This window comes from Heteronotia binoei, chromosome 3, assembly GCF_032191835.1.
Source record: "Heteronotia binoei isolate CCM8104 ecotype False Entrance Well chromosome 3, APGP_CSIRO_Hbin_v1, whole genome shotgun sequence".
NCBI classification, from domain to species: Eukaryota; Metazoa; Chordata; class Lepidosauria; order Squamata; family Gekkonidae; genus Heteronotia; species Heteronotia binoei.
The window spans coordinates 133,790,360-133,815,471 of NC_083225.1; the positions used below are offsets into that span (position 1 = coordinate 133,790,360).

Consider the following 25,112-nt stretch of genomic DNA (forward strand, 5'->3'; position numbering starts at 1 on the left):
TATGTTTGTAATTAATATACACAAAATAGAAGATACCTGACCAATGTACTATTTCTGTGCCCTTAACTTGCCTTCTTACCATGCCAGAAACATCTTTTCATTTCTCTACTTCTTTCTGATTTTTAGACCTGAGGGGGCACTGATGTAAAGTTAATGAGCCACTAAAAAAATAAAATAACTATAGGATTGTCACTGTTGAGAAACAAACATGAATTAAAGCAAAATAACCAACTTTCATGTCTGTACGTAAGACTGTCACTGAATTAGTCCTCAGACTTTTTGAATCGAGAGTTCTACTACTAACTTCCAACATACCAGGCTTCACAGCCTACCAGCACCCATCTCTTTCTGGCAAGTGAATAAACAGAATCCTCACAGAGCTGCCTTGGGTGCAAGACAACACTATTTAGGGAGTGTGTTCTCATCCATCACTGAAACACCCTCTCTAGCTCTTCGCTCTGTGTGGTTCTTGTCCTTCCTGGACCATCACAGTACTAGTCCTGCTGACCTGCACTGCGTATGTATGTATACCACTCACAGGGCCTGTTCTTCAGTCTGAGCATTACTGTGGTTCAACAGTCTTCCCATAACTGGTTTTTTTACTTCATTTATATCCTACTTTCCTCCCCATTGGGGGTCCAAAGTGGCTCACAGCACTCCCCCCTTCTCAATTTTACCCTCCCAGTAACTCTGAGAAGTAAGTTAGCCTGAGTATGACTGACACAAGGTCACATAGCAAGCTTCCATGGCAAAGCAGAGATGTGAACTCCCAGTCCCTATTCCAACACTCTAACCACTACATCTAACCTGCTTTCTTTACTACAGTCCCTAAATCCTACAGCACAGCTCTGATTGACAAAGATTCTTGGGAGATGCTTATCTTGGTCTGACAAATCTCTGCTGATGGCAAGACTGTTCTTCATAGTATTTTTACAGTAGAACTAATCCACCCCCCCCCCCAAAAAAAAAAAACCTCTATGGGATTCTGCTGTTACTGCCTGAGACATACGGAATACCCACTACTGGATTAGAAAAATTGTGTGGCATACTAAATTACTTCATAAGAATTTGAAATTTGCTTGTCCTGTGCAAATCCTGAAGTTATCCTGGACATTGCCCTTCCCCAAAGTACTATTTCATTTATGTTTTTGCTTTCTGTTAGTTTAAAACTGTAGAAACTTTAGACAAATTATTCAAGCTTTGGAATAATGCCAAAAGAAAAATGTAAGTATACTTAAAGATTCATTTATTTAAAATACATAATACATTAAATGTGTTTTCTGTCATTCAGAGATTAAACAAACACTTGTGTTTTAGCTAAAACTTAGTTACCCGCTGAGATCAAATGTACATTTTCAAATGCTGTCCATTTTGCTAATTCAGTTTGACCATTCTATTGTCAATTTGGCTGACTCCGTTATATATAGCTAACCCTAGAAGAAACTAGTTTACCATGTAGAAACAGAAAGCACCATTTTGATCAGGAGAGTTCTTTCCAAGGGCAATATCAAAGGCTGAAATCATCTTCTACTTATGCAGAATATATTATAGTGACACTAACATGTCTATAAGAATAACCTTGTCTCTTTTGAGAATCCATTTCACACTGATCAAACCTGTCGTACAGGCAGAGAAACTTAAGACCCTATAAGCTTCAGTGTAACTATTTATTGGTGAGGACAACAGATGAAATAAGTACAGATGGAATACAGTTGTCACAACAGGAGCATGGGAGAAACTGAACTGAGCATCCTGCTAACTGCTTTTGGAATCCTACTATCCACCAGCAGACAGTTTTCTTTTAATGCTCAGCCAGATACCTCTATGTAGCCCAGTATTTGGGAGGCCACACTGATGCAGAGAGCCTTGTTGATGTCTTTCACTATGTGCTTGAGCACTAGAGCCTATGCAAATCCTCCCAACAGTAACACAGTTAAATAGAGCATTGCCACCACAATAATCCACTGGGTTTAATACTAACCAAGGTATGTTTCATCCAGAGTTTTCTAAACAACTGGAAAGATTGCTTAAGAGGGAGTCATTCTGTAGGTGCTGGGCATGGAGAATACTATGGTACTATGGCCCATTCTCTTAACTATGGAAACCTCTTGTCTGCAGTGGCCTGTAATTTTCATATAGTGCAGATCAATTTTCTTTGCACATTAGCACCATTCTATGTGATCTGAAGCATGTTCACTTAGAAGTCCCTCTGAATTCAACAGGCTTACTGCAGTTGCTGTGTTTAGCATTACAATCTGAGTTTAATATTTTATAATATTTTGTGTATTTTATTTTTGGCTTTGTTCCTGCATAGTAAATCTAAACCAACCATCACACAGCCCATGGTAGTAAAAGCAATGTGCTTGATGTTACCACAGCCAGCCTGGAAGGATGCAGAAAGCTGTTGTATAGCATGAAGCAACCTTCCTCTGATGTGTCTATTTAGTTGTTCAGTTGACTCAGTTTATTTAATCAAGTTGTATATACTGTATTCAGAGTTTCATGTTTTTATATTCTCCCTATCCTTCAGCTGTTATGTCTCAAGCTCTAAAGGGAGAAGTCCTCAGACCCTTCCCCCAAAGGACATATTTCAATAACTCTTAATAAAATTACCTGCCTTTTAATTAATCCAGGGTTGAGCAGGTTCAGCTTTGATTTCATACACTAGCTACTTTGTAACACTTGGTTAAAGGCAATAGTGGTGCATTACTATAAGGCAACTTTTACAAAGGGAAAACAAAGCATCTTCCTTATACAAATTAAACATGCTGCAAAAATGTCAAACCTGCATAGACAGCTTGTAGATATACTAAATATATTGTTTACTCTTTAAGGTGCTACTGGACTCTTTTCTACTGCTACACACAATCTAACATGGCTACCTATCTTGAATTATGTATTTTGGCTTTAAAAAAACCTTTACAGATAAGAAATATCAGTCACATCTTTTGTCCTTTGAATTTAACTGAGCAAGTGAGCATTTCCAGTCTTTCTTAAATATGTACATTTCTAAAGCCATAATTAGAAGTTGGTTAGGAAAGGGATGGTCTCGTTAATGGCATGATTGTACCAGGCAACAGTTCTCTGCATGAATTATCTTGAATGGAGATGAGTATTTCAGTTCTCTGCCTTGGCTTCTCTGTCTTGTTGGATCCTGCTGTGGCTAGTAAGAAGGCATTGGCTGCATTTGAAGAGCATCATAGGTATCCTTTGTTGCTGAGCTGAGTCCCTGGAAGACAGATGACATAGTGACAATCTTATAACAGAAAGAATATGCCTGATCACTACAATTTAATCACAGAGGAAGCACTAGTCACATATACAACCCGGGAGAAATACACATGTACATATAAATTGTCCTAAGCAACTCTCCAGTGCAAGACTTCATATGTACCCCAAAAAATAATTTAAAGCAGCAAGCTTTGAGTATTTGCAGATATTACATGCAGCTGGCAAGCTACTGATCATTAAAGCCAAGGGAAGTTCAATGATTAATAATCCCCCCACATACATACACAGAATCCTTTGTATATGCAGATGTGCATGAGACCCCTACTGAATATAGTTTGTTTGCAGCTTTATCAGGTTAGATTAAAACCCTGGCCTTCAGTAGCACTCCTTACCTGGTAAACAGCATCACTGCCTTTACCTCGGCGCCTCTGGGAAAAGAGAAACACAGGATTAATAGACGTGATCTACTCCAAGGGGTTCTTCCTTCTCTTGGTTTTTGTGAGCTGCCTCCAGTGAGTCCCTTTCTTCTGAATGCACTCTGGCTCTGTTGAGTAGATGCTATGCACTCTGACACAACAACTGAAGGACCAGTCAATAATAAAACAGAAGTGCTGGTTAAGCACTAAGGAGATTTTTGGGATGTCTGCTATGGTATTCTGAGCAACAGAGGAGGAGGAGGTGGAGAAGAAGAAGAAGAAGGAGATGATGTTGATATTGGATTTATATCCCCCCCTCCACTCCGAATCTCAGAGTCTCACAGCGGCTCACAATCTCCTTTACCTTCCTCCCCCTCATCAGACACCCTGTGAGGTGGGTGGGGCTGGAGAGGACTCTCACAGCAGCTGCCCTTTCAAGGACAACCTCTGCCAGAGATATGGCTGACCCAAGGCCATTCCAGCAGGTGCAAGTGGAGGAGTGGGGAATCAAACCCGGTTCTCCCAGATAAGAGTCCACACACTTAACCACTACACCAAACTGGTCCAGAGTGGCAGGAAGCATCACTTACCTCCCCTTTCTTTCCAATTTCGCTGTATGCTTCACCCATCTTATCCCTCTGTAGAGACTGTCCATGGAAAAGCAGAGTTAAAGTAAGTTTTTTAAGAATCTGTTTTCTGTTATTTTTAGAAGCCCTTTTACAGCCTAATTACATGATAAATCTTTTCTCTGTAGCCAATGGGCCTTCTCCCATCCCTTACAACTAAAGAATAACCCAGTAGGAGCCAAGGACACAGGAAGGGAAGAGCGACTTTAACATGGGATTGGAATTTAATTTTGTAACCTCTCCATCAAGAGAAGAATTAATTGGGGTTCATGTAATAGGGTTCCTTTACTGCAGCAGCACACACACACACTAAGTGGGTACAGCAGGTACAATACTTTTTTAAAAAAAAACCTAGATGGATGAATTAGAGAGTGATCATAAGACCAAGAGGGTTCAGCAGGCACTGTAAAGCAAGGCAGGCTGGCTCATATAGCATTAACACCAACAGCAAAGTCAGAGGATGTTTAAAATACCTCCTGTGGCAGCAACAGGCTCACAAGGAAAGTGTGAAAAACAAACAGTGACACATTTTTAATATATGCTTGTGAGGGAAAAGGGTGTTGTGCTATAACTTTAGCACTTATTTACAATAGCTCTTTCAGATGCCTATTGGACAATAAATATGAAGGTGATTTAAAAGTAGAAAGGTATGGGGGAAAGGGGTTTTTTTAAGTGTGACCTATGAGCCAACAGCAGAGCAAGTGCCCTTTTGTAATGGTAAGTAACAGAATTTTCAACTCTGCTCCCAGAACCAATTCCTTGTTTTACTCACAGAGTAAACTCTGTCCTGAGGATTCTTTCTTCTGTGCTGAAAAACAAAGAGAGGATATGTCATGTGAATCATTTCAAAGAATTCTTATGGAATTCAGGAAGCACTGGTGGAATTGCTGTACAGTAGTCACACACAGCCCTTTTGGGTAAGTTTATTATTAAAAGCCTATGCATACAAACTTCTCAGCCTTCCATAGGACTGGCAAAGCTTTTGGGAGAGGTCAATGATACCATGGCTGATGCTTTCATGAAAGCACAGTGAGTCATGCCGCTTCGGTGGGGTAGGGTGGGATATAAATCGAATGAAATAAATAAATAAGGGCCCCTGTGATGTATCTCAGTGCAAGATGCAGCAGAACAGAAAGAACAAAATATAACCAGAAAAAAGATACAGTGGAAGGCAGACTTACCTGGTTTCTCCCTCCCACTTCAACATCAGTATCTCTCTTAGCTCCCAGCATATTGTACTCATCTCTGCATCCATGAGACGGTTTCTGAAATTTAAATACACAGAAACACAATGGGTGGGAGGAGGCAAAAAAGATTTTTTCACAGTCTGACCAGGACCATGCCTTGAGCATGAGCAGAGACCAACATTGAGCTAATAACCCACATCCTGCAGAAGCAGCCCTGAAAGATGCTAATCTTTATTCTTTCATTGAATCCTCTTGTGTGCAAATTTGTTGTCCCCTACTAGTTCTAAAGCAGGTTAAATTAATGAAGGATATTGCCAATACTGGAGATGTATAGTCTATGCCAACTGATCTCAGCCTAAAAATTGTGCATGCAAGCCAGGATGTCCCGTTGTACCTAATACAAACATCACATTTTCCAAAAACCAAACTGATTTTTCCTCCCTCCTACTTTTCATTCCCCACCCCACCCCCAATTTTTCTGTGGAAGTTACTGTGCATAATGTAGCTGGATACTGTTTTGTGAAAGAAATTCTTGCTACAGGAAAGAAATTCTTGCTACACACGCTTGAGGGCCTTTTAAAGGATTTAAAAATAGTTGACTATGAATTCCCTACTACCTCACCTTTCATGTGGAAATGAATTTCTCCCCTTTTTAATGTATGGGAAATACCTCTTCATTGAGGTTTCATTTCTGTTGCTTTCCCTTCCTCAGCTTCTGAAACGCTATTTTGCAATCATCCTGTGAGCATTTTGCTTTGTTTTCTGAAATTGTTTGAAGAGTATCTTCTCTCCAGGGCTGCAGCTAGATTGTGTGTGTGGCGGCAGTGGGGAACAAATACATATATTTATTTGCTTTATTTATATCTTGCCTTTCTCCCCAGCGGTGACCCAAAGTGGTGTACATCATTCTTCTCTTCTCCATTTTATTCTCACAATAACCCTGTGAAAGAGTTGAGGCTGAATGTGTGTGACTGACCCTTCCAGGGCAGAATGAAACTGGGTTTACTCAGGTCCTAGTTTTACACTTTAACCACTACATAGGGTTGCCAATCCCTACGTGGAGGCAGGGGATTCCCTGGTTTGAAGATCCTCCCCCTGCTTCAGGGTCGTCATCATAGGCGGGGGGAGGGGAGGGAAATGTCTGCTAGGAACTCTATTATTCCCTATGGAGATTTATTCCCATAGAAAATCATGGAGAATTGATCCACGGGTATCTGGGGCTCTTGGGGGGGGGCTGTTCTTTGGGGTAGAGGAATCAAATTTTCAGTATAGCATCTAGTGCCTCTCCCCAAAATACCCCCCAAGTTTTAAAAAGACTGGACTAGGGGGTCCAATTCTGTGAGCCCCAAAAGAAGGTGCCCCTATCCATTATTTCCAATGGAAGGAAGGCATTGAAAAGGTGTGCCGTCCCTTTAAATGTGATGGCCAGAACTCCCTTGGAGTTCATTTATGCTTGTCACACCCTTGCTCCTGGATCCGCCCCTAATGTCTCCTGGCTCCACCCCCAAAGTCCCCAGATATTAGGGTTGCCAAGTCCAATTCAAGAAATATCTGGGGGCTTTGGGGGTGGAGCCAGGAGACTTTGGGGGTGGAGCTGGGAGACTCTGGGGGCGGAGCCAGGAGCGAGGTTACAACAAGCATCATTGAACTTCAAAGGGAGTTCTGGCCATCACATTTAAAGGGACCGCACACCTTTTCAATGCCTTCCCTCCATCCCTCCATTGGAAATAATGAAAGACGGAGCCACCTTCTTTGGGGGCTCATAGAACTGGACCCCCTGGTCCAATCCTTTTGAAACTTTGAGGGTCTTTCCAGGAGCGGCATCGGATGCTATGCTGCAAATTTGGGGCCTCATCTTAAAACAACAGCCCCCACCCCACCCAGAGCCCCTGATGCCTGCAGATCAGTTCTCCATTATACCCTATGGGAATCGGTCTCCATAGGGAATAAAGTGCCCAGCAGCCATTTCCCCCCCTCCCCGCTTTCTGATGGCCCTGAGGCGGGAGGAGGGCCTCCAAACCGGGGGATGCCCTGTCCCCACCTGGAGACTGGCAACCCGATGAGGACGAGACAGCGGAAGGAGGGATCTTAGAATCATAGAGTTGGAAGGGACCTCCAGGGTCATCTAGTCCAACCCCCTGCACAATGCAGGAAACTCACAAATTCCCCCTAAATTCACAGGATCTTCATTGCTGTCAGATGGCCATCTAGCCTCTGTTGAAGAACCTCCAGGGAAGGAGAGCCCACCACCTCCCGAGGAAGCCTGTTCCACTGAGGAACCGCTCTTAACTTTCAGGAAATCCTTCCTAATGCTGAGCTGAGGAAGGAGGGAAGCGCGCTTGTGGGCCTCTTCTGCGGCAGCAGAAACATCAAAGCTAACTAAGGCAGGCAAACAAATGAAAGAAAAGTGAGCTCCGTTGCTGCTGGCCGCGCTCGCTACCTTGGCGCCCGCAGCCACTCAGCAGGCGACGACGGCTCCAGCTGCATCACCACCCCACGACGAGCCGGCAGGTGAGCAAAGGCCCAAGAAGAGAGTCGCTGCTGCCGGGGTCTTCCCGAGAGGAAGGGCAGCTTTCCCAGCGGGGCCGGGGCGACTCGCCTCCAGCCCTCCCCGTCCAAGACCAAAGGAGCGGCGGCGGCTGCAAGCTGCGCGCTCGGCCAGCCGGGCTTGGGTTTCTTGGGGCTTCTTGCTCCGAGTGGGCTTTCTTCTTTTGCTGCTTGGTCGCCGCTCGCCTGCCGGGTAAGAGACTTGCACGTGGCCAAGATCCCCGGAGAGGAGGCGGGCGGCGGCTGAGAGGGGAGAGGATCGCCGTCTTCAAGTCCTTGAAGGGCTGTCCTAGAGACGATGGGGTGGGATTGTTTTCTGTGGCTTCGGAAGGCAGGACCAGAACCAGTGGGTGATTTAATTTCAACCCACTGGTTCTGGTCCTGCCTTCCGAAGCCACAGAAAACAATCCCACCCCATCGTCTCTAGGACAGCCCTTCAAGGACTTGAAGACGGCGATCCTCTCCCCTCTCAGCCGCCGCCCGCCTCCTCTCCGGGGATCTTGGCCACGTGCAAGTCTCTTACCCGGCAGGCGAGCGGCGACCAAGCAGCAAAAGAAGAAAGCCCACTCGGAGCAAGAAGCCCCAAGAAACCCAAGCCCGGCTGGCCGAGCGCGCAGCTTGCAGCCGCCGCCGCTCCTTTGGTCTTGGACGGGGAGGGCTGGAGGCGAGTCGCCCCGGCCCCGCTGGGAAAGCTGCCCTTCCTCTCGGGAAGACCCCGGCAGCAGCGACTCTCTTCTTGGGCCTTTGCTCACCTGCCGGCTCGTCGTGGGGTGGTGATGCAGCTGGAGCCGTCGTCGCCTGCTGAGTGGCTGCGGGCGCCAAGGCAGCGAGCGCGGCCAGCAGCAACGGAGCTCACTTTTCTTTCATTTGTTTGCCTGCCTTAGTTAGCTTTGATGTTTTTGCCGCCGCAGAAGAGGCCCAGAAGCGCGCTTCCCTCCTTCCTTCCGGGGACAGCCGGCCCTCCACCACCAGGGCGCGGAAGAGCCCCCAGCCAGCTGAGCTGAGGCGGGAAGGGAAGCTGCGCCACCAGAAAGAAAAGGGCTCCGAGAAGGAGCGCCCAGCTCCAGCGGCGCGAGACCTCGGTGGGCAGCCAACCCAGCCAGAGGCCCGCTCGCGCTCGGCTCATCTTGGTGGGAAGGGCCGCCATTCCCCCCCGCTTTCCAGATTTTTGTTGAGCGAGGGGAAGGGGCTCCAAATCGGGGGTCCCCCGCCCAGGCGGGGGATTTGGGACCCCTACCAGATATTTCTTGAATTGGACTTGGCAACCCTACCACTACACCATACTGGCTGTCTAACTCCTGTGCTGTTATTATCACAATCCTCCCTTCCCTATGCTAGCTGCTACCAATTCACATTCTCTCTCCTGTGTTGAAACTCTGTCCATTTGAGACTGGAAAGAGCAGTGGGGATAGAACTCCCATTTGTGTTTCTTTGCAGCACAATCTTATATTAAGTACCTCAATTCATCTTTCATCTTGCATTAGTGTTACTGAACTTTAATTAAAAAGGAGACTGTGCCAACCACATGCTCAGTTTTCTTTGTGGCAGTGCTAGATTTTTTCCCTTCTCCCATTCACTGAGATCTCACTTGAGCCACCCTTCTTGCTGAAGTTTTCAGGTGACCCTCCCCCCCTTACTGTCTAACATTCTTTTTTTCTGTGTTTTTTTTACTTGACTTTTTAAAAAGTTACAAACTAATCAAAGACACACATGAGTTTTCCTCCTGCCCCATTTCATAATTCTTTGGGGTTCTCTCCCTGAAATCTGAGGCGTCTTTCCTTTGAAAGCAAAGGGCCACATGCTTTCTGTTCTTTAAAATGCAGGTGCCAGCAGCATTCCTACTTCTGCATTCCCACTGCCAGCGAGACTAATAATGAATGAGATCTTCATTCAGCAGGGCAGAGTGGTGGTGAAATGGCGTGATTTAAATCAATTTTACATTTTAAAAGCTTTTAAAATTGGCAGAAAAAATGGAGGAAAACTGATTGTCTGGAAGGTGATGTAGTGGGTGTGGAAGGAGAGTCGAGGGCATGGCCACAGTATGCCCCACCTTGGCTATGGGCCTATTATTTATTTATTTATTACATTTGATTTATATCCCGCCCTCTCCGCAAGCGGACTCAGGGCGGCTCATAGTATCTACACAATTAAACCGGTACAATATATAAAACCATAATTTAACATTTTCAGTTTAAAAAACATATTACAATTAAAATTATTAAAACCATTTTAAAGTGCTGAATCCCTACATTATAGCGGCATTAGAATTCCAAACAGTGATCACCGGCATTCTGTGTGATGTCCGGTGGCAGCCATCTTCATCAAGCATCGAAGGCCTGCTTGAACAACTCGGTCTTATAGGCCCTGCGGAACGCAGACAGATCCCGCAGGGCCCGTATGGCTTCTGGAAGAGCATTCCAGAGCTCTGGCGCTGCCACCGAAAAAGCCCTAGATCTTGTCACGCATAGCCTGGCTTCTTTTGGTCCGGGGACCGAGAGTAGGTTTTTTTGCCCCTGAACGCAGTGCTCTCTGGGGGATATGCGGAGAAAGGCGGTCCCGTAGATATGCAGGTCCCTGACCATAAAGGGCTTTAAAGGTCACTACCAACACCTTGAAGCGAACTCGGAACACAACAGGTAGCCAGTGCAGCTCTTTCAGCACTGGCTGAATGCGCTCCCATCGTGGCAGCCTCATCAGCAGCCGTGCCGCAGCATTCTGCACTAGCTGTAGTCTCCGGGTTGGCGTCAAGGGTAGCCCCATGTAGAGAGCATTACAGTAATCTATTCTTGAGGTGACCGTAGCATGGATTACCATCGCTAAATCGTTGTGCTCCAGAAAAGGAGCCAGCTGCCGTGCCCGCCGAAGATGAAAAAAGGCAGATCTAACAGTGGCTGCTATCTGGGCCTCCATTGTAAGGGAGGACTCAAGGAGCACGCCTAAACTCCTGGCCTTAGGGACCGGTGTTAATGGCACCCCGTCAAGAGTCGGCAGATGGATCTCTCCCCTTGGACCACCCCGACTCAGGTAGAGAACCTCCGTCTTTGTCGGATTCAGTTTCAGTCGACTCATCCTGAGCCAAGATGCCACGGCCTGAGCTAGGCTGTACATTCTGAGGCCCTGCATTGCCATGCACCTTTGTAGGGGAGTAGTGGAGAGGGGCCATGACCTGGATAGTCCAGGCTAGACCAATCTGGTCAGATCTCAGAAGCTAAGTAGGGTCAGCCCTGGCTAGTATTTGGAAGGGAGACCTCCAAGGAATATCAGGGTCATGATACTTAGGCAATGGCAAACTATGTCAGAACATCTCTTGCCTTGAAAACCCTATGGGGGTCGCCATAAATCAGCTACAGATTAAAAAAAGGAGAGGGATTGGGGGAAGCAGATGGATAGTTTGGATCTATTTAGGATTGATGCAGACTCTGGAGATGTCTAGTTCCAATTATAACGGGAGCTATCAGGGCAAACCCTTGAAACTTGTTGTTCAAATCCCTCCACTTCAGACTTCATCTCATTACTTGTCTTCATTTACAAATGTAAATTAAGAGTTGTAAGAAGCTAGCTACTTACATTGTATACATCATCGAGGCCCTGAGTTTGTGAGGGTTCAGAAGAGCCTTTGCTTAACTGGAAAAACACAAACATTATTGTTGAACAGAGCACATACATACTTAGCCAAGCCATTTAATGAGCAAGTTTCTATTCCCCAGAACTGCAGGCTACCCTTAAAATGAGGTTAATCTCTGCTAATGATTTGTAAAGTGGTGAGGTTATCTGACTGGGTCTTTACCCAGGAGAATACAATTTTTTTCAGGTAAGCCTTCCACTCTTCTTTTGTTTCCCATGCCAGTCCTTGCCAAAATAATGCACTAAAAGTTCTGATATCTCTTTACCCACAATCCCCTTATATAACCAACATAAAATTTCTATGATTCTATATACTTGTCAGGGATGCTCTAGGCTGATCCTGCATTGGGCAGGGGGCTTGACTAGATGGCCTGTATGGCCCCTTCCAACTCTGTGATGTTATGATTCTGTGCTAATGAAATACATGAATGGAAGCTGCACAATGAGTTGGTTGTTCAAAATGCAGAATTTGAAATGGCCATCATAAAACATCTATTCTTTCCCCTCCTTTTTTCTAGAATTGCATGAATTAAATGTAATTGAGTTCAGCGAGGCTTCAAAGTTCCAAACTTGTGCTTAGGATACTAATGAACTGGCATTTGGTACCTTCTCACCCTGAGGAGCATGGATTAATGATGTGGACACAGGGTCACTAGGGTGGCCTGCTAATGGAGAGCCATTTCTTCTTTCTGGCATCTCTGGCTCCCCAACTGCCTTCAGATTAAGATTCAAGGCCCAGAAGGGTCACTGCAATGAAGCGTATCCTTTCCATGTAATCCCACAATTATGAATACACATATAGTAAGGCTCTAAAACTTTTACCAAAGTAGGAGGAGACAAATCTATGCCTTCCCACTGGACAACTGGCTACTGTGTATGCATCAAGAAGGAGACCAAGTACTTACCTCTGCTTGACAGGCATAAAGATAGTGGGGTGTTCCTTGCTCTGAGATTTTATGCCAAAGAAACACTGAATTGAGGGTGACTGTTCCAGTATCAAACACACCTCAGAGCCAAGAAATTATTTCAAAATTGAGGAAGAGAAGACATTGGAAGTATTCCCCACTGTTTACTACCCAAAGGAGTCTCAGAGCAGTTTACAATCTCATTTCCCTTTCTCTCCCCACATAGACACCCTGTAAGGTAGGTGGGGCTGAGAGAGCTCTCCAAGAACTGCTCATGAGCAGAACAGCTCTGAGGGAGTTATGACTGACCTACAGTCACTCCAGCAGTTGCATGTGGAAGAGTGAGCAATCAAACCTGGTTCTCCCAGATAAGAGTCTGCACACTTAACCACTATACCAAACTGGAGATGAAACCTCCTTTGCTGTAGTTTATATCTATTAGTCCAAGTGCTGTCATCCAATATTACTGAAAACATATCTGTCTCCATCCTGCAAATGGCATCCTTTCAGATACTAGAATATGGCAATCATATCACACCACAAGAATCTCTTCGCCAATGTAGAGATCCCCAGCTCCTTCAACCTCTCCTCATAGGATGTGGTCCCCAAGCCCCTCACCAGTTTCATTGCTCTACATTGGACTCATTCTGGTTTAACATCTTTCCTAAACTGTTGTGCCCAAAACTGAACACAATACTTCAGGTGAGATCTAACCACAACAATGTGCAGCGACACCAATACCTTGCATGACCTCGACCTACCCTTCTGGTAATGTAGCCTAAAATTACATTCGCCCTTTTTATTACTACATCACACTGCTGGTTCATATGGCTTATGGCCCACTAGAATCCTGAAATCCTTTACACAAGTTGTACTACCCAGCCAGGGTTCACGCATCCAATATTTATAGGTTATTTTTATTACTCAAGTGTAAAATTTTATACTTGTCCCTATTAGACTTCATTTTGTTTGCCTGGATGATTGTTTGCCAATCATCCATCATATCCACATTCAGCAGCATCCTCTTTTTATCCTCCAAGATATTAACTACCCTACCCAGTTTTGTATCATCCATAAACTTGATGAACACAATCTATATTTCCTAATCTAAGTAATTATAAAGATATTAAACAGCACTGGACCCAAAACTGGACCTTGGGAAGCCCACTTGTCACCTCCCTCTAGGCTGAAGGGGGACCATGAACTATCACCCTCTGAGTACAATCTATCAGCTGGGCCTCAGATCACCTAAAAGTAATTGGGTTCAATCCATATATCTCTCCAAATGGTCACAAACAGACCCCTTAATAATCTGTTCTAAAATTTGTCAGGAAATCAGGGTCAAACTAACTGGCCAGTTATTTCCTGGATCATCTTTTTTCCCTTTCTTAATGATCTGATCACATACTGTAAAACTCTCCTCACAGAGCATCCCCATGGAAGTAGACAGGTGGCACATATGGCAAAGTATTGTTGGCAAACTGCATGTCCACAGTAGATGTTGAAAGTCTTACATCTTGCCACTGGTCTGAAGATTGAGCAGAGTGCCACACACTCTGGAAGGAAAACTTCCTCCAGTAGAGCACGGCACTTGATCCCGAAAGACTCTACAAACCCTAAAGAGTGCCACACATATTAGTATTTACTTCCAGGTGTTAAAATACTCCTCTAAATAAGACCTATAGTTAAGTTTGACTTACCTCCATTTTAGTCTTTTTGTTTGGAAGAAATTAAATAGCCCTTAAGTATATTTAAATAGTCATTAATTATGCTGAGAAGCTTTTGCACTTCATTCTTACATTCCCATCCTAACTTCTGAGCAACTCTCCCTTTGGGGGACAACAACTGGATTAGTATGGTTAATTGAAAGAAAGATCCCACTGTTGTTACAGGTAACCAAATGTAAAAGATTTCAAGATCAAAAAGTGTGCTGGTGAGAGAAGGCTAGAAATCTTCCTCTCTACTTCCAACACAGAATTTTTCTCAGTCTTCGGTATAGTAGATGAGCTAATCATTAAGACAAGGTGAAAATAGTAGATTCTGCTTCCTAATGTCTAACTGTATTTGAAGGCATAACCTGAGGACCACGAATAGCTGCTGTCAGTGTTTGAATTCACCTTTGGGTCTCCCATGTGGTTTTCTACTTTGAGGTAGAAAAAATTGACTTTGATTTTTAGTTGACCAGTAGAGAAGCATTTGTGGCTGGGAGCAAGCAGCTGGTTGCCAATTTGCTCACTCCTGACTCCTTTCACGAGGGTCCTGCCATTCCCTCCCTAATGATCACAGCCTGGACTTGACATGAGGCTGAGGATGTGGCTCCTGCAGTCAGCCACAACGTCCATCAGGAAGTACATGGACGTGGTTTTTCTCTGGCAAGACTCCCATTCTTAAAATCAGCCCCTTTCATTTGAGGCAGGATTGATAATGGCACACATAACCCTTTCTAGCTGACTGTTAAAATCATCCATTTGTGTTTGTTTCTTTCCCACTTCCTTCTGTTGCATTTAATGCCACTGAGAGAAAATGTATTGCCACAAAGAAAGAAAATTACAATTAATTCAGGGGGGAAATGGGAGACAGAACTAGAAGCAAGAGGAAGCAAACACCACTTTGCTAGTTTAAAGATCTCTCCTTTGCTTCAGAAGACCTGCATCTAGGTTTGCCAGAAAAAAAAGGCCTGCCTGGTTGTCTCCTGTGTGTTTAATTACAGCTTAACCTGTAGAAAACAAGAGATTATCTTCTCTCAGCATGGAAACATGCATTATCACCTGCTAATGGCCACAGAAAATATCTCCGTTAAAGGGAGGAGGGTTTTTTTTTCCAAATCAGCTGGCAGACCTAACTGCATAAGAGAAGTTCTACATGCTAAAAGTGAAGGGCCATACTTCATATCACACCTTTTTGCCATAGTGAGCTACTATTTATACACCCAAGTATTAAATTTGTGTACACTACATATATTGCCACATTTTCTTCATATGTTTATCTACATACACACACACATTACACACACACACACACATTTCATTGATTAATATGCATATACTACATACTAGTATTACTACACATATATACATTTCATTGCATACACATGCAGCTCCAGAAAGCCATTCACCTAAAGTATCAGCCGAAGGAGGAGGAGGAGGTGGTGGTGGTGGTGGTGTGCAGAGTGCCAGTTACTTGTAATGACATTTTTTGGAGTCCCACCTTTGTCCCGTGAAGTCTGGCAAGTTTAGTGGCATCATTCACTGATCATCCAGCTGATGAAAAGCGTTGCCTCACTTGAGATGGCTTGGAACAGTCAAGGGGAGAGAGGAACATCTTGATAAATCCCTAAAAGACGCATACAAAACCCTATGCCTATCCGTTTTATTTAGTACTTTATTTATAGCCTGCCTTTCTTGCTGAGACTGAAGATAAGTGTAGCCTGGATTTGTGTAGCCTCTCCCTGCTATTATGTGGCATTAATTGCCAAATGGCAAAGACAGGGAAAGTTTTGCTGGAATTATTCTAGTTGACCACCACCACCAACAGATTTTTTAGTCTGCTTCAAGATAATGTTTGTCTTTTTTGTTGAAAAAAAATGGGAGAGGGGGATATTCAAACTAAGTGTGCAAATAAAGGAAGGGAAGCAGAAAAACATTTTCTCCACATACAAGAACAAGCTGCTCCCCTTTTTGAAGAAGCAAAACTCACCTTCTCTTTTACAAAAAAGGCTGTGATGATTATAGCATAAATGAAGAGGATCCCATCAAGAAGGTAACATAGTTTTGGATCTGCCAGCCCCAGCATACTAGCATCTGGAAGAAAATTAATAACAACTATGAAGTGATTGATTCCATGCTATAGTATTTGCAGATCAAACTAATAGGGACAATTTTCAATCCAATGGAAGGGTAGGATGAAAATGTATTACATAAATAAAGAATGAAGACTGAAAAATGCCAAGCAGCCTTCATCAAGAATAAAGTTAAACTTTTAATCAGTGCAAACCCCATTTGGCTATTTTTCAGGAGCCTCGCTCTCTGAACATAGAAAGCCACCTTATGCTGAGTTCAACCAATGCTGTATTAACCAGTATCCATTCTGCTGCACTCCAGGGTCTTAGAAAGGCCCTTTCTACATAAGCACCTTTCTACATAAGATCCTTGACTTGGCCATGCCAGGAGCTGAACTAAGGCCCTTCTGCATGCAAAGCAGCTGCTCAACCATTTAGCCATGGCCAGCTGTCTGGTTCTAGATCTGCCATGAATATTGTTATAAGAGTACACATCTTGAAGGCGCAAAACCCATTTCTTCAACAAAAGGACAACACTTGTTAATAATAGTACCAGGGCTTTTTTTGTAGCAGGAACTCTTTTGCATATTAGGCCACCCACCCCTGATGTAGCCAATCCTCCAAGAACTTACAGAGCAATGGGGAAGCCCCGAACTACTCATAAGGCACCAAAGCCATTCTTAATTTACTCATTTCCTCAGTCAGGCTTGCAGTTCAGCAAAAACATTTGGTCATACTTAGGGTATGGCGGGGTGAGGAGTCAGCCGTTTTCAATTCTTGGTATTTCATGTCATGTCACGTAAATCCATAGCAACTGCCAACACAAATGTCATTCCACACAAGTTCAAGGATGGACTGGCCCTTTTAATTTCCCATTAGGTTATTGCCCTGGAGGGCCACTGGTAACCAAGTATAAACCAAGCTCCAGTGGCAAGACTTTGCCAGTGTAGTGTTAGAAAAAGACTCCTGTCAGATTTTATCTCTAAATGCTACTGAACACACAATACAGTGCACTTTGTAGCAGCAACTGAGGCCCATCCCTGCTTTTGCCTACAACTGGAATCATATTTCCCTACCTCACATATTACAGTTTAAGAGGCTTAGAGACTGTGTGACATGACATTCAGACCCAAACCGGAGTGGGGGGTGGGTGGGTATTGTAGATGGCGAAAGTACATGAAAAATCTACCATACTGCAAAATAGCTACAGAACTAGGAGTAATGGCGTATATTCAGTCTCTTCCACTGAAGATGTTATCATTACATGTCCATACTGCTGCCCAAAACTTAGTTAATACCCTACCGTGAAGTGACTGAGGCCACTATAAAAGACACTATGCATTTGTGCTGATGGATTATTACCACATGATAGTTATGCCTCCATGCAGCAAAATGTAACAATCAGAGCAACAAAAACAGCTACCCTGCTTGAGGCCCTTGTTTGCACACTGATTAACACAAAATGCCTCAGTGAGGTAAAACAGGATGGGAAGCTTTCCAGCATTAGCATAGGAGACAACAGAGATGGCAGAGGTCATTGTTATCACTGATAAATTTCCCAGCTGGCTAGAAAAAGGCCTGCCTTGCTGCCTCCTCTGCTTAACCTGCAGAAAAAAGCAAATTATCTTCTCCCAGAATGGAGATACACATGATCATCTGCTAATGGCTTCAGATAACACTTCTCTGATAGGGAGGAAGAGAAGCCCCTCCCCCCCAAATCAGCAACCCTAGTCACTGGCTGAGTCCAAGTAGGGTTGCCAAGTCCAATTCAAGAAATATCTGGGGACTTTGGGGGTGGAGCCAGGAGACATTAGGGGTGGAGCCAAGATCAAGGCTGTGACAAGCATAATTGAACTCCAAAGGGAGTTCTGGCCATCACATTTAAAGGGACGTCACACCTTTTCAATTCCTTCCTTCCATAGGAAATAATGAAGGATAGGGACACCTTCTTTTGGGGCTCATAGAATTGGACCCCCTGGTCCAATCTTTTTGAAACTTGGGGGGTATTTTGGTAAGATGCACTAGATGCTATACTAAAAATTTGGTGCCTCTACCCCAAAAAACAGCCCCCCCAGAGCCCCAGATACCCGCGGATCAATTCTCCATGATTTTCTATGGGAATAAATCTCCATAGGGAATAATAGAGTTCCCAGCAGACATTCCCCTCCCCTCCCCCCGCTTTCTGATGACCCTGAAGCGGGGGGAGGGTCTCCAAACCGGGGGATCCCCTGCCCCCACCTGGGGATTGGCAGCCCTAAGTCCAAGTCAAGAAGCTTCTGCTAGGGTCACTCTGCACAGCTCACTCCTAGGCCATTTTGACACCCCAGTCCCACCAATACATGATGGAAAGTGTCATTAAGTCATAGAAGACTTATGGCAACCGCATAGGGTTTTCTTAGCAAAAGATGGACAGAGGTGGTTTGCCATTGCTAACTGCTGTATAGCATTGGGTTGCCAGCCTCCAGGTGGTGGCTGGAGAGCTCCTGCTATTATAATTGATCTTCAGGCAACAAAGGTAAGTTTGCCTGGAGAAAATGGCTACTTTGGAAGATGAACTGTAGGACATTACACCCTATTGAAGTCCTCTCACTTCCCAAATCCCATCCTCCTCAGATGCCACCTCCAAGAGCTGGCAACCCTAGCATAGCAACCCTGGACTTTGTTGGTGGTCTTCCAATCCAAGTCCTGCTTAACTTCCAAGATCTGACAAGACTGGACTAGTCTGAGTAGGGCTTTTTTTGTAGCAGGAACTCCTTTGCATATTAGACCACATCAGGGATTTTTTTTTTTTAGCAGGAATGCAGTTCCGGCTGGCTTAGCATCAGGGGGTCTGGCCTAATATGCAAATGAGTCCCTGCTAGGCTTTTTCTACAAAAAAAGCCCTGGGCCATATACCCTTGATGTAGCCAATCTTTCTGCAGGCAGTTTACAGTAGGCCCTGTACGCTCTTGGAGGATTGGCTACATCAGTGGTGTGTGGCCTAATATGCAAAGAAGTTCCTGCTACAAAAAAAAGCCCTGAGTCTGAGTCATCCAGATCATGGCACCATACCGATATAAGCCAATCAAAGAACAAATATTGGACAACATGGATAAACCTTGCCAATGCTGTATTGCTACTGCAGTCCATTTTCCCATGTGCTCTGTATTCTAATTCTAAACATCGCCCTAGACCGTTACTTCCATTAGTTTAAATTATTTTACTCATTAAAATTGTATATCTGATTCCACACTGAGTTTACTGTTGTTCATTGAGTACTGAGCTTGATTTAATCCACCACACTTGACCCATATGAGAGGCAGCATAGAATATGCCCAAATTTATATCCTTTAGAAAAAAAAACGTTACATGTTAAAACAAGCTATGGATGTTTTCAGCAACTGCCCAAGCTCCTTGGAAAGACTACAAAAATATCAGCATTCATAGGAATGATCAGAACCATGGTAGCAAGCAACAATGAAAGTTCTTAAGAGCTCAATCAGATGAATATAGTAAGTTCTGCTTATATCAATTGAATGTACTTCTCAGTAACTGGATCCAACTTAGCACAGCACATACAGCTGGTCAGCTACATTCAGCTGCATGTCACAATATGAGGGTGATCAGTATCCCCAGTGCAATGATGTCACTTCCAGTCAGAGGTTGTTTTGTAGAAAAATAGGTGGCAGAGCTCATTAGCATAACTCATTAGCATATGCCACCACCTCCCAGCCAAAAGCAACCTAATGCAAGAACAGAGAACCCCAGGTGAACAAGGCCTGCTTGGGCTGGCTAGAGATCCAGCCAGCCCAAGCAGGCCTTGCTCACCTGGGGCTCTCCTGGGCTGCCCCCCACCCAGTGAAAAGGCCAGCAAGTCACCCACCACACAAAATCACATAAGAAAGAGTAGTGTGGGCTTCTCCAGGGGTTAATGAGGGCTGCTGGGGGCGTGGCAAAGCCCCTGGTGGCTGACTGCCTGCCCGCTCTCCTAATCCAGGGATTGTTATGCAGGTAGGTGGGAGGAGGAGGGGGAACCATCAGAAAGGTTCAGGAGCTGCGCTTCTGTGAGCTCCTGCTGAATCTGAGGCCTGATTCCAATGCGACCCAGAAGTGACAGCATCATGCCAGGATTGATGCTCTAGAATTCAGGATTCGCCCCAAGCTGTTTTGACAAATCCTAGAGCCTCGCCAGGAATGATTATGTCACTCCCAGGTTGCACCAGAAGCAACATTATCACACTAAGGATGTTTTTCTCACTCTCCCCCAATCTTACCTGAACTTTCCTTCCTTCCACCCAGGTGAGCAGTGTCAGGCAATGGGAAAATCCCCCACCCTCAGTGGGAAACTGACCACACTTCCAGAATGCATGGAGGCAGCACACAGGTACAAGGTTGCAAACAGCCCTTCCGTGTTATAGTCATTCCTCCAGTGAAGGAGAGTGCCTGGTATCAATTTACCATATCAGTTCCCTTCTCATGCAGAGAATTAGTATGGCCAGAATACATACAACCACAGTATAACAAAATGTAAACCAAAAGCAGTTTCTGGTTGGTGGTCTAATAGCAGGACTAGCTGCAGCTTCTCATAAACTGATCTGCCCAAGTAACTCAGCCACCTTCTGAGTCAGCGTAACCATTTAGACTTCTGGATGCTTTGTACAAAAAGACATTACTAAAGAGTTTCAAAATTAAACTCTCTTTAGCTTGGAGAAACGTCGACTGCGGGGTGACATGATAGAGGTTTACAAGATAATGCATGGGATGGAGAAAGTAGAGAAAGAAGTACTTTTCTCCCTTTCTCACAATACAAGAACTCGTGGGAATTCGAAGAAAATTGCTGAGCAGACAGGTTAAAACAGATAAAAGGAAGTACTTATGGTTGTAATATATTTATAAGTGAATTTGGAGAATTCTTTTTTGGGGAGGGGGTTGGACATTTTGCACAGCGGTTTAACTTGATTTCCCTCAGACTCTACATTTCTGCTTTTGGCAGGCAATCTCTTGATGAAGGCCCCTCCCACCCACTCTTGCCACTTGGGCTGGTGGCAAAAATGACGTTGGGCTATGTGTCAATGTCTCATCTGGGCAAAACCACAGATGGATCTATAAACTCCATGGTAATGCCACAGAGCAGGGGTCCCCCACCTTTTCGAGTCTGCAGGCACTTCTGGAATTCTGACACAGTGTGGTGGGCAAAGCCATAAAATGGCTGCCATGGGAGGCACAGCCAGCCACAGAATGGCAACCACAGCTTACCTTCAATCACACAGTGAAGATCCTTGTGCTGTGTCGGAACCTGCTCCCACAGCAATGCTTTTCAAAATCTGCACAGCCAATCAAGTCTCCAGTGACCAATCAGAAGCTTTGCTGATCAAAAGCCTCACCTGGCTCCACCTACTTTCTAAAAACATTTGGTAGGCACCAAGACACATGTTGGAAGGCACCACAGTGCCCATGGGCCCCTACCATAGAGTTTCTAGAGCTGACATCACACCCAAGTTTTTACCTGGATGTGCTCAGCATGTAGCCTAACATCATTTCTGCTCATACCCCACCCACAAAGCTGGGCCATCACCTGGTATCCCCAGGTAAAATATATGCTTTGCACCCAGAAAGCCTGAGAATCTAAACCCATTCTCTCCAGTTAAAAACCTGGAACCACTGCCAATCAAAGTAGACAATACTGAGCTAAGGGGACCAATAGTGTAATTTAATAGAAGGCATTTTAATATGACCTGCTATTTTCATTGGAGCAATGCAAATGCTAAGCATTTGATACCTTTACTTTGTCCTCACTCGGGAACAAATGATAAACAAACATCAAGTAGCTTGGAAAGACATCTGAAGACAATGTAAGCCAAAATGCCCTCAAAAGAAGTTGGGGAATTGACAGGTGGCCAACTTTGGCTCAAAAGGACCTAGAATCTATGTATACAGGATCCCACTTCCAGAAATTATTGCTAAATTTACCAAGGACCCTAATTAAGTAAAACAATTATGTTTTTATTACAGAAACTTATACAAGGTAATGGATACATATAACACACATACAGACCTAATAAAGATAGAGAGAAATGCACAGAGGTAACACAGGGATAGACAAACAGGATGATAATTACTGATCGTAGTCTTCGTGGAAGGCTCCAATGGCGACAAACTAGGGAGATGGGGGAAGGGACCCTCAACTGATCAGGAATCGGGGACGTATCTAAACAGCAGGAATGGGGTACTGCTAGATGCACACCTGTGGAGAGTTGGGTCAGAGGTTATAAGAACTGCCTTGACCCCTAAGGGGGTAGGAGGTTCAGGGGCAGATGACAGGTGGTCAGCTGGTACATCACCTCAGAAAAAGGGGAGGCTCTGCAATGACCATAAGGGCTGGACTTGTGCAGTAGCCAATGACCAGTTTATTGGAGGCACCTGATTGGATACCCATACCTGGCCAATGAGCGGACTTGGACCTGGTTACCTGATTGGGCTTCCACGTAACAATGGGAAAGGGGGAGGCTCCAGTGTGACATTTAGGGCAGGGCATGGGTGGAGGTATTGGGTGAAGGTGATTAAACAAGCTATCCAAACTTATCTATAAGTGACAATAGAGGGTCATATTGATACCTAAGGTGACACCCGATTTATACAATAACTATAGCTCTGAGTGAAGCTGTTCTTCCTCTTCTTTACTCCTCTGCTGGCACCATCCTTTGTCCTGGGTTCCGTTGGACAAAAGCTTAGGCAGTCTGGCAGGATTCACACCTAAGATAAGCTTGATTGCCTTATGCAGAAGTTGAAGCAGTTGTTGGATACGTGAGTCTCTTGCTTTGCTGTAATGGAGTCAGGAAAACAAGATGGGTTCTGGTGGTGTTGGCCTTTGGAAACAGGCTGGAAACTGTTTACCTGTCGGCATGGCTTCTTCCACTACAATTGCCGAGATTGTGTATGCAAGGAGCGGCTGGAGGCTCATCTGTAGTTCTGGCTAACACCCATCCAAAGATGTAGAATGCTGCTGCAAAGCTGAGGCTTATAGTATTCACATAAGTTTTAGAAACCATGGGCAAAGTCCACTTCTTAGAGCAGATGTGTGTGAGTCAAAACTCCAGGCACCCTGGCAACCATACTGGTGATCACGATGTCCATGTGTATGAAAAGTAGGAGCTTTTTCTTACAACAATATATTCCTCATTTTTATTGTCGTTACTAAGTGAACAGTGTAGTTTGCTAATCCAAGTCATCTCCAGTCAACAGGTATAAATTCTCCCAATTTGGCCAATTATCTCATATTATACACAGGACCCATTCAAGTTTGAAACAGCAAGCAAAACTCATGGTTTTGCCCTCCTTTTGCTGGTGCAGAAACCACCCTCAGCCCCCGCCCCTCCCCCTTTACCACAGCAGGAAGACACATTAAAGCCACAGCGCAGGGGAAGTCATATCACATTGACTTTGAAATTGCTCTTAGCTGTGCTAAGAACTCCTAAATGGTTTCCTCCTGCAGGATCCACATCAGGTCCTCCCTTGTATGCTGGATTGAAAGTCGAGCACGTCACCACCAGCATAAAAGCCACTTCCTCAACACCGAACAACCTTCACTGGTGACTGATGTGCCTCTCACAATGAGACTTACTGAAGCACTTTCATAGGAGAGAAACTGAACAGGCAATTAAGACAGAAGAGTGGAGGGAGAAGGAGAAGTTAGGGACAGAAATAATAGGGAAGTAGGAAAAAGCAGGAGAAGAAACTGAGATGGCTGAGCACATCTATCTCACTTCCTATTATAGCACAGACCAACAATGATTCTCTAGCATGGAAGAAGATAACAAAGATCTGCAGTCTACTGGGGGGAAACTGGCTGTGTTCCTATTGCCTTTTCTCCTCAAACTAAAGTTATATCTTTGAGGAACAAATGCCTGCTGAGTACTATGTGTGGATTTTTTTTTAGGTTGATAAATGGGAATACAATTCAATTTTATTTATTTTTATTTATTTTGTTTGATTTATATCCCACCCTCCCCGCCAGAGCAGGCTTAACACCAGAACAGGCTCAGCTATACCAAATTTGTAGAGCACTGCTTAAACTCCCAATCTGACACCAAATATCTGACACCCACACTCACCCTAGCTTTTCTCCTGCTTACCTAGGAAGCTGCTGATGTGGACTGAATCAAGCAAACACAGCAGTTCTGAACAGTGACCCACAAACTGGTGGTGGGGGAGTGGAATCTATGAACAGGTGATAAGGCACCAGTGTAAGTCTAGAAGTTTTAAAGGAGTTTATGGAGAACCAAAACAGGAAAAAATTAGAGGAATCCAGAAACACATTAAAGCAGGGTAATGAGCTATCTCTGTGAGAGGTCGATTCCAACTACCATGGAATCTGAGCAAATTATTATCTCAAGAAGAAGGCAGGAAACATAAGGTTTGGATGGGGAGAGAGAGAGTCCTCCAATCTACAGCTTTTGTGGAATTATATGACAGTCCAACACTGATTGGGAAGTCTAGACACAGGGTAATAAAAGATAGTTGTTAAGAGTGTTGGAACAGAATCTGGGAGACTCAGGTTTGCATCTCCTCTGTCATAAAGGCTGGCCAATTGATCTTGGGCCAGTTACACATTCCCAGCCTAACCTACCTCACATGGGCATGGTGAGGATAAAGTACAGGAGAAGAGAATAATGTAAGCTGCTTTGAGTTCCCATTGGGTAGAAAGATATAATTAAATAGCTAAAGTAGGACCACATGCTGTGTGCCAAATAGAAGCTTAACAAGCTCATGAAATCTCCAGCCAAGATGACTAAATAAGTTAAAGTACTACTTCTTGGTGT

At 44.4% G+C, this 25,112-nt stretch overlaps 1 protein-coding gene across 1 annotated transcript in view; it reads right to left on the reverse strand.

Annotated features, from left to right (window-relative positions):
• Nucleotides 1–1,229: 1,229 nt before the first annotated feature.
• The window catches only part of CD247 (CD247 molecule), a 68,263-nt gene continuing 44,380 nt past the window's right edge, over nt 1,230–25,112 (reverse strand). The window contains exons 2-8 of the mRNA XM_060235152.1: nt 16,233–16,336; nt 11,575–11,631; nt 5,455–5,538; nt 5,046–5,081; nt 4,238–4,294; nt 3,624–3,659; nt 1,230–3,229 (exon numbers count right to left, since the gene is read on the reverse strand). Of these exons, the coding sequence (XP_060091135.1) occupies nt 3,164–3,229; nt 3,624–3,659; nt 4,238–4,294; nt 5,046–5,081; nt 5,455–5,538; nt 11,575–11,631; nt 16,233–16,336 (440 nt within the window). The 3' untranslated portion in view covers nt 1,230–3,163. The remainder of the gene's footprint in view (nt 3,230–3,623; nt 3,660–4,237; nt 4,295–5,045; nt 5,082–5,454; nt 5,539–11,574; nt 11,632–16,232; nt 16,337–25,112) is intronic.